General features: G+C 39.3%; 1 protein-coding gene across 1 annotated transcript in view; it reads right to left on the bottom strand.

The window, feature by feature from the left end:
- LOC306796726 (nephronectin-like) overlaps nucleotides 1-6,963 on the bottom strand; it is a gene marked incomplete at both ends in the record, with an annotated part of 54,050 nt that extends 47,087 nt beyond the window's left edge. The window contains 8 exons of the mRNA XM_079295794.1: nucleotides 1,457-1,555; nucleotides 1,639-1,713; nucleotides 1,837-2,223; nucleotides 2,709-2,762; nucleotides 3,065-3,199; nucleotides 3,313-3,432; nucleotides 6,261-6,380; nucleotides 6,819-6,963. Coding sequence (XP_079151920.1) covers nucleotides 1,457-1,555; nucleotides 1,639-1,713; nucleotides 1,837-2,223; nucleotides 2,709-2,762; nucleotides 3,065-3,199; nucleotides 3,313-3,432; nucleotides 6,261-6,380; nucleotides 6,819-6,963 — 1,135 coding nt within the window. The remainder of the gene's footprint in view (nucleotides 1-1,456; nucleotides 1,556-1,638; nucleotides 1,714-1,836; nucleotides 2,224-2,708; nucleotides 2,763-3,064; nucleotides 3,200-3,312; nucleotides 3,433-6,260; nucleotides 6,381-6,818) is intronic.
- Nucleotides 6,964-9,890: the final 2,927 nt, after the last annotated feature.

Raw genomic sequence — 9,890 nt, forward strand, 5'->3', positions numbered from 1 at the left:
TAGCATGTCTAAAAGTCATAGTATAGCATGTCTAAAAGTCATCGTATAGCATGTCTAAAAGTCATAGTATAGCATGTCTAAAAGTCATCGTATAGCATGTCTAAAAGTCAAAGTATAGCATGTCTAAAAGTCATAGTATAGCATGTCTAAAAGTCATAGTATAGCATGTCTAAAAGTCATAGTATAGCATGTCTAAAAGTCATAGTATAGCATGTCTAAAAGTCATAGTATAGCATGTCTAAAAGTCATAGTATAGCATGTCTAAAAGTCATAGTATAGCATGTCTAAAAGTCATCGTATAGCATGTCTAAAAGTCATAGTATAGCATGTCTAAAAGTCATAGTATAGCATGTCTAAAAGTCATCGTATAGCATGTCTAAAAGTCATAGTATAGCATGTCTAAAAGTCATAGTATAGCATGTCTAAAAGTCATAGTATAGCATGTCTAAAAGTCATCGTATAGCATGTCTAAAAGTCATCGTATAGCATGTCTAAAAGTCAAAGTATAACATGTCTAAAAGTCATAGTATAGCATGTCTAAAAGTCATCGTATAGCATGTCTAAAAGTCATCGTATAGCATGTCTAAAAGTCATAGTATAGCATGTCTAAAAGTCATCGTATAGCATGTCTAAAAGTCATAGTATAGCATGTCTAAAAGTCAAAGTATAGCATGTCTAAAAGTCATCGTATAGCATGTCTAAAAGTCATAGTATAGCATGTCTAAAAGTCATAGTATAGCATGTCTAAAAGTCATAGTATAGCATGTCTAAAAGTCATAGTATAGCATGTCTAAAAGTCATCGTATAGCATGTATAAAAGTCATCGTATAGCATGTCTAAAAGTCATCGTATAGCATGTCTAAAAGTCATAGTATAGCATGTCTAAAAGTCATAGTATAGCATGTCTAAAAGTCATAGTATAGCATGTCTAAAAGTCATAGTATAGCATGTCTAAAAGTCATAGTATAGCATGTCTAAAAGTCATCGTATAGCATGTCTAAAAGTCATCGTATAGCATGTCTAAAAGTCATCGTATAGCATGTCTAAAAGTCATAGTATAGCATGTCTAAAAGTCATAGTATAGCATGTCTAAAAGTCATCGTATAGCATGTCTAAAAGTCATAGTATAGCATGTCTAAAAGTCATCGTATAGCATGTCTAAAAGTCATAGTATAGCATGTCTAAAAGTCATAGTATAGCATGTCTAAAAGTCATCGTATAGCATGTCTAAAAAAGTCAAAGTGTAGCATGTCACTCAGTCACAGCGCGTTGTGACAAGTCGTAAAAAGTCATAGGTATAGCATGTTGAAAAAGTAATGACTTTTCAATTCCATTTTTACTATATACTTTTGTTTGAACGTGTAAATACACGTGTGTGTTTTGTTTGTACATGTGAGTCATACTGTATAACAACATGTACAACATGAAGTGAATGAAACACGCGCGTCTGTTTCACCTGAAGGGGTTTGAGTCGTTTCCCAGAGTACATCTCCTTCTCTGTCTGACATCCAGTCACACAGTCCGTGATCGAAGGTACAGCGGAGACCACCGACCGCTACACACACACACACACAGCTCTGTCAGAAACTGCTCCTGACCAATCAGCTGTGAGGAAACAATGGTTGAACACACACTGACCAGGGTCGTCCTCTCCGGTGTTTCCCAGCTCGATGTCAAACTCCCACGCGTGGTTGTTTTCAGGATGTCGAGGGACTGAAACACACATCAAGTACAACTTAATGAATGTGTGTAAAACAGTGACTCTCTCTCTCATCACGTGTTTAACATGCTCGTGTGTGTGTGTGTGTCACTGTGTGTGTGTGTGTGTGTCCTCACTGTGGACGTCTCCTCTCTGTCTGTGTGTCACATCCTTATTGATCCTGATGTTCACTGTTGTTGGTCCCATTGTAGCAGTACTTGGAGTCGTAGTAGTACTTGGAGTCGTAGTAGTACTTGGAGGAGTAGTAGTACTTGGAGGAGTAGTAGTACTTGGAGTCGTAGTAGTACTTGGAGTCGTAGTAGTACTTGGAGGAGTAGTCGTAGGTATTGGAGAGGTTGTGGTAGTACTCAGACTGGTGGTTGTAGTGGTTGGCTGAGCTGTAGTAGTAGTAGTAGTAGTAGTAGTAGTAGTAGTAGTAGCGGTGAGAGGAGTAGTAGAAACAGAGGGGGTGATGGGAGTTGTAGTTCTGGGTCTGTGAGGCTCCAGAGTCACTTTGAGGACAGCTGGAAGAAAAGAGGACATGAAAGCATGAAAACTTAATAAAGTACTTTTAATCAACGTTAAAAACACAACGTGTGTTTATCTGAACTCACAACGCTACACTAAAGACACTTCAACAGAAAACTGCTGCAAAGCATCAACATGAAACGTACACGATGATATTCATATGATGTTAACACAATATTAACGGAACATATACATATATATATATATGCGTATATATGGCCCACTGATGAAAGTATTGTAATATTTATATATTTTGCAGCATTATAAGCTGGGAGTCCGATGAATAAACATGAATCAATAGAAAGACTCCAGACGGTTTCTTACTCAAACACAACGTGATGAAAATATGAGCGTTATGAGGATGAACCAGTTACATGACATCATTATGACATCATTATTCTGCTGCTGATCTGACAGACATGAGTAAATACTCGTGTTAAATGTTCATGTTCCTGAGGGAACAGGAGGAGTTTGTTGTTACCGTCACAGCTGCACTGAGGAGACCAGAGAGAACAGAAGGGACGAGAGTCTTTATCTGGAGACACATCAGACGAACGAATAGGACTGAGAGACACTTTGACTTCATGTGAAGGACAGCATTAGACTTTCTCTGGACCTCAAAGCATCATGGGAAGTGTAGTTCTAACAGTAAGACAGCAGGACTTCAGGTGAGACTGTTTACATACTAGAAATAACACATCGACTGACCCAGACCAGAACAGACCAGTTCAAACTGACCCAGACCAGAACAGACCAGTTCAAACTGACCCAGACCGGATCAACAGCCGCCCCGCCCCGCTCCTCATCACAGACCCAGTCCTGAGGGTTCAGACTCACCGATGCAGGTGTAGCGTCCGTTGATGTACGCGAGTTTGAATCCCAGGTGACATTTACACAGGAAGCTCCCAAACGTGTTCACACACTTCCTACGACGAGGACACACACCTCCACCCAACACACACTCATCGACGTCTGTGGGGGGGGGGGGAGGAACTTCCTGTCAGTCAGCCAATGATAGTAGCAGTAGTAGTAAGATAGATGGAGGGAGGGATGGTATATAGTAGCAGAGAAACCCTCTGACTGACCGATACAGGTGCGTCGGTCCGATCCGAGGCGTAACCCCGGTGACGGGCAGGTGCATCGGACCGCCCCCTTCATGACCTCACAGCCGTACTGACAGTTGGCATGGTAACAGGTTCTAGCATCTGTAAACACAAACAGTTTATAATCAGTTTACTATTCAAACCCACAGACACATTTATACTACTACAACTACTACTACTGCTACTACTACATCACATTACAGTCATTTAGCAGAAGCTTTTATCCAAAGCGACTTACAATTCAGAGACTATCACATTTCTACACCGTAGGCACAACTACGGGAGACATTTTGGGGTTAAGTGTGTCGCTCAAGGACACATCGACATGCGACTAGCAGAGCCGGAGCCGGGGATTGTGTTGTGGCAAAATGACGAGAAGAGACGGCGAACTGGAGTTGCAACCAGCGGGAAGTGTTTTAATAAGATCAAGTCAACATCAACAAGTTCAGTATATCGAAACGAGTCCCATGTAGTACTTTTCACAGATCACTCTTATCGTCAAAATTCACGCCCCTTAAGCTACGTTCCACCAATCAAACCAGTCCGTTGAATCGAAAAACAAGGCACATCTGGTCTCTTAATTAGGGCATGTTCTCATATCGATGTTCTGGTCAAGTCGACCTTTTGGCAATTTGGTACGAATAGGAGAGATTTATTACAGTTGGTCTGGCGCCCTAATGTTGTTTATGAACCAGAATGTGTTACATAACACGTTACATAACTGTTGCTTGTGAGCCCAAATGTGTTCAGTTCAATTCAAGTTCAATTCAAAGTTCAATTCAAAGTTATGATGATTTTCTTCAACAATTGAACCGCCGATCCTCTGATTGAAGGACGGTCCTGTTATCCACTTCGCCACAGTCGCTACTGCTGCTGCTACTACTACTACATTACATTACATTAGTCATTCAGCAGACGCTTTTATCCAAAGTGACTTACAATAAGTGTGTTCAACATCGGTTTTCGAGAGAACAACTCGTCACCAGAAGTCATAAGTGCATCTCCTTTCCTCAAGCAAGCATCTAAGAGCATAACCAGAGCCAGCGTACAGTGCAGAAACAAACTAAGTGCCACAAACTAATATGAATACAATAAGTGCAATAAGCTCGTATGGATATAATAGATGCTAAGTAAGTGCTAAGTGGAAGGCTCAGGGTAGTACTCCTTGAAGAGGTGAGTCTTCAGGGTAGTACTCCTTGAAGAGGTGAGTCTTCAGGGTAGTACTTCTTGAAGAGGTGAGTCTTCAGGGTAGTGCTTCTTGAAGAGGTGAGTCTTCAGGGTAGTACTACTTGAAGAGGTGAGTCTTCAGGGTAGTACTCCTTGAAGAGGTGAGTCTTCAGGGTAGTACTCCTTGAAGAGGTGAGTCTTCAGGGTAGTACTTCTTGAAGAGGTGAGTCTTCAGGGTAGTGCTTCTTGAAGAGGTGAGTCTTCAGGGTAGTACTCCTTGAAGAGGTGAGTCTTCAGGGTAGTACTTCTTGAAGAGGTGAGTCTTCAGGGTAGTGCTTCTTGAAGAGGTGAGTCTTCAGGGTAGTACTCCTTGAAGAGGTGAGTCTTCAGGGTAGTACTTCTTGAAGAGGTGAGTCTTCAGGGTAGTGCTTCTTGAAGAGGTGAGTCTTCAGGGTAGTACTCCTTGAAGAGGTGAGTCTTCAGGGTAGTACTTCTTGAAGAGGTGAGTCTTCAGGGTAGTACTTCTTGAAGAGGTGAGTCTTCAGGGTAGTGCTACTTGAAGAGGTGAGTCTTCAGGGTAGTGCTTCTTGAAGAGGTGAGTCTTCAGGGTAGTACTTCTTGAAGAGGTGAGTCTTCAGGGTAGTACTCCTTGAAGAGGTGAGTCTTCAGGGTAGTACTTCTTGAAGAGGTGAGTCTTCAGGGTAGTGCTTCTTGAAGAGGTGAGTCTTCAGGGTAGTACTACTTGAAGAGGTGAGTCTTCAGGGTAGTGCTTCTTGAAGAGGTGAGTCTTCAGGGTAGTACTACTTGAAGAGGTGAGTCTTCAGGGTAGTACTACTTGAAGAGGTGAGTCTTCAGGGTAGTACTACTTGAAGAGGTGAGTCTTCAGGGTAGTGCTTCTTGAAGAGGTGAGTCTTCAGGGTAGTACTACTTGAAGAGGTGAGTCTTCAGGGTAGTACTACTTGAAGAGGTGAGTCTTCAGGGTAGTACTACTTGAAGAGGTGAGTCTTCAGGGTAGTACTTCTTGAAGAGGTGAGTCTTCAGCCTGATGAAAGATGGGCAGTGACTCTGCTGTCCTGAGGTCAGTGGGGAGTTCATTCCACCACTGAGGGGTCAGGACAGGAAACAGACGCGACCGGGTCGATCGGCCGCAGGGACCTCTGAGCGACGGGGCGACCGATCGCCCCGAGGCAGCAGAGCGAAGAGGTCGGGTGGGGGTGTAGGGCTTGACCGTAGCCTGGAGATAGGAAGGAGCTGTTCCCTTCACTGCTCTGTAGGCTAGCACCAGAGTCTCACACTGGATGCTCTTACAGGGAGTGGAGAGAACGGAGAAGGGAAGTTGTGGGAGAACTTGGGCCGATTGAACACCAGGCGAGCTGCAGCTTTCTGGACAAGCTCCAGAGGTCTGATGGCCGATGCCGGAGCTCCGGCAAGTAGTGAGTTGCAGTAGTCCAGGCGGGAGATGACCAGAGCCTGGATGAGCACCTGCACCGTCTCATCAGTGAGGAAACTACTACTACTACCACTACTACTACTACGACTACTACCACTACTACTACTACTACTACGACTACTACCACTGATGTAGTTATATTAGTACTTTATATTATAAATTTATATTTGAACTTTACCTTTTGTTTTAAAGTATTTTACCTTTTCCTTGTTTTCTCTCTTTTACATTTTGTAATAACATCGTTGGAGGAAGCCTTTCATTACCGAAGACGAAGAGGAAGAAGAGTTGTGTGTGTGTGTGTGTACAGACTCACTCCTACAGCTGCCGTCTGGCTCCACTGTGTATCCGTCCACACAGAAACACTTGAAGCTCCCCAACGTGTTCATGCAGCGATGCTTACAGGGCCGAGGCTTCACACCACACTCATTGAGATCTGAGACACACACACACACAGACACACACACACACACACACACACACACACACACACAGGTTAAACGTCAGTGAATCAGACATTAACTGAGAAAACATTTTCTCTGTTTTCACTCTTCTTGTCAACTTGTAGGATTAACCTTTGACTCTCAGCCCTGTTAGACTGACAGCACTTTAAGTGTGTGTGTAGTGTTATATTACAGTGTGTGTGTGTGTGCGTGTGAAGCCAGATGTTGTTTTATAGTCAGGATATGACTCAAAATGTAGCCTCTAATCATGAGATTAACAGTGTGTATGTGTGTGTAGGTGGGTGGAGTACGCCCACTTGTGTGTGTTGGTCTAAGTTTGGAAACAATTAGTGTGTGTGTGTGTGTGTGTTTTGGGGGTCTTCAGGTAAAACAGGCCTTTGCAGGTCAAACAAGCATGACAGGAATGTTACCATGGTTACAGGCCTTGTATCCTGGGTGACATTTGCATCGGCCTGGTCCGACACACTCTCCATGTTTACAGCCCTGCTGACAGTGAGCATTATACAGTACAGTATAAATACATGTAGAGCAGTATAAAGTACAGTATAGATACATGTAGAGCAGTATAAAGTACAGTATAGATACATGTAGAGCAGTATAAAGTACAGTATAGATACATGTAGAGCAGTATAAAGTACAGTATAGATACATGTAGAGCAGTATAAAGTACAGTATAGATACATGTAGAGCAGTATAAAGTACAGTATAGATACATGTAGAGCAGTATAAAGTACAGTATAGATACATGTAGAGCAGTATAAAGTACAGTATAGATACATGTAGAGCAGTATAAAGTACAGTATAAATACATGTAGAGCAGTATAAAGTACAGTATAGATACATGTAGAGCAGTATAAAGTACAGTATAGATACATGTAGAGCAGTATAAAGTACAGTATAGATACATGTAGAGCAGTATAAAGTACAGTATAGATACATGTAGAGCAGTATAAAGTACAGTATAAATACATGTAGAGCAGTATAAAGTACAGTATAGATACATGTAGAGCAGTATAAAGTACAGTATAAATACATGTAGAGCAGTATAAAGTACAGTATAGATACATGTAGAGCAGTATAAAGTACAGTATAGATACATGTAGAGCAGTATAAAGTACAGTATAGATACATGTAGAGCAGTATAAAGTACAGTATAGATACATGTAGAGCAGTATAAAGTACAGTATAGATACATGTAGAGCAGTATAAAGTACAGTATAGATACACGTAGAGCAGTATAAAGTACAGTATAAATACATGTAGAGCAGTATAAAGTACAGTATAGATACATGTGGAGCAGTATAAAGTACAGTATAGATACATGTAGAGCAGTATAAAGTACAGTATAGATACATGTAGAGCAGTATAAAGTACAGTATAGATACATGTAGAGCAGTATAAAGTACAGTATAGATACATGTAGAGCAGTATAAAGTACAGTATAGATACATGTAGAGCAGTATAAAGTACAGTATAGATACATGTGGAGCAGTATAAAGTACAGTATAGATACATGTAGAGCAGTATAAAGTACAGTATAGATACATGTGGAGCAGTATAAAGTACAGTATAGATACATGTGGAGCAGTATAAAGTACAGTATAAATACACGTAGCAGTATAAAGTACAGTATAAATACATGTAGAGCAGTATAAAGTACAGTATAAATACACGTAGAGCAGTATAAAGTACAGTCGAAATACATGTGGAGCAGTATAAAGTACAGTATAGATACATGTAGAGCAGTATAAAGTACAGTATAAATACATGTAGAGCAGTATAAAGTACAGTATAGATACATGTGGAGCAGTATAAAGTACAGTATAGATACATGTAGAGCAGTATAAAGTACAGTATAAATACATGTAGAGCAGTATAAAGTACAGTATAGATACATGTGGAGCAGTATAAAGTACAGTATAAATACATGTAGAGCAGTATAAAGTACAGTATAGATACATGTGGAGCAGTATAAAGTACAGTCGAAATACATGTAGAGCAGTATAAAGTACAGTATAGATACATGTAGAGCAGTATGAAGTACAGTATAAATACATGTAGAGCAGTATAAAGTACAGTATAAATACACCGAGCAGTATAAAGTACAGTATAAATACATGTAGAGCAGTATAAAGTACAGTATAAATACATGTAGAGCAGTATAAAGTACAGTATAGATACATGTAGAGCAGTATAAAGTGCAGTATAGATACATGTAGAGCAGTATAAAGTACAGTATAGATACATGTAGAGCAGTATAAAGTACAGTATAGCTACATATATAGCAGTATAAATACACAGAGCAGTATAAAGTACAGTATAAATACACAGAGCAGTATAAAGTACAGTATAGATACATGTAGAGCAGTATAAAGTACAGTATAAATACATGTGGCGTAGTATAAAGTACAGTATAAATACATGTAGAGCAGTATAAAGTACAGTATAAATACATGTAGAGCAGTATAAAGTACAGTGTAAATACATGTAGAGCAGTATAAAGTACATTATAGATACATGTAGAGCATTGTAAAGTACAGTATAAATACATGTAGAGCAGTATAAAGTACATTATAGATACATGTAGAGCAGTATAACATACAGTATAAATACATGTAGAGCAGTATAAAGTACAGTGTAAATACACATATCAGTATAAAGTACATTATAGATACATGTAGAGCAGTGTAAAGTACAGTATAAATACATGTAGAGCAGTATAAAGTACAGTGTAAATACACATATCAGTATAAAGTACATTATAGATACATGTAGAGCAGTGTAAAGTACAGTATAAATACATGTAGAGCAGTATAAAGTACATTATAGATACATGTAGAGCAGTATAACATACAGTATAAATACATGTAGAGCAGTATAAAGTACAGTGTAAATACACATATCAGTATAAAGTACAGTATAAATACACGTAGCAGTGTAAAGTACAGTATAAATACATGTAGAGCAGTATAAAGTACAGTATAAATACACGTAGCAGTGTAAAGTACAGTATAAATACATGTAGAGCAGTATAAAGTACATTATAGATACATGTAGAGCAGTATAACATACAGTATAAATACATGTAGAGCAGTATAAAGTACAGTGTAAATACACATATCAGTATAAAGTACAGTATAAATACACGTAGCAGTGTAAAGTACAGTATAAATACATGTAGAGCAGTATAAAGTACAGTATAAATACACGTAGCAGTGTAAAGTACAGTATAAATACATGTAGAGCAGTATCAATACATGTAGAGCAGTATAAAGTACAGTATTCCCTGAGATGTAGTAGAGTAGAAGTACAAAATGTTCAAGTAAAATACAAGTTGAAGTACTTCATTGTTAATAAACATAGTAATAATCAGGGATTGAAGTATTCAGAGGTTTTCCTCAAGTCATAATGTAAAAGTACTTCATTATGTATGACTAAGTATCTGAATTTTTAGTACAATATGAGTAGAAGTACGAGTAGTA

The sequence above is a fragment of the Melanostigma gelatinosum genome (genome assembly GCF_949748355.1).
Source record: "Melanostigma gelatinosum genome assembly, chromosome: 23".
NCBI lineage: Eukaryota > Metazoa > Chordata > Actinopteri > Perciformes > Zoarcidae > Melanostigma > Melanostigma gelatinosum.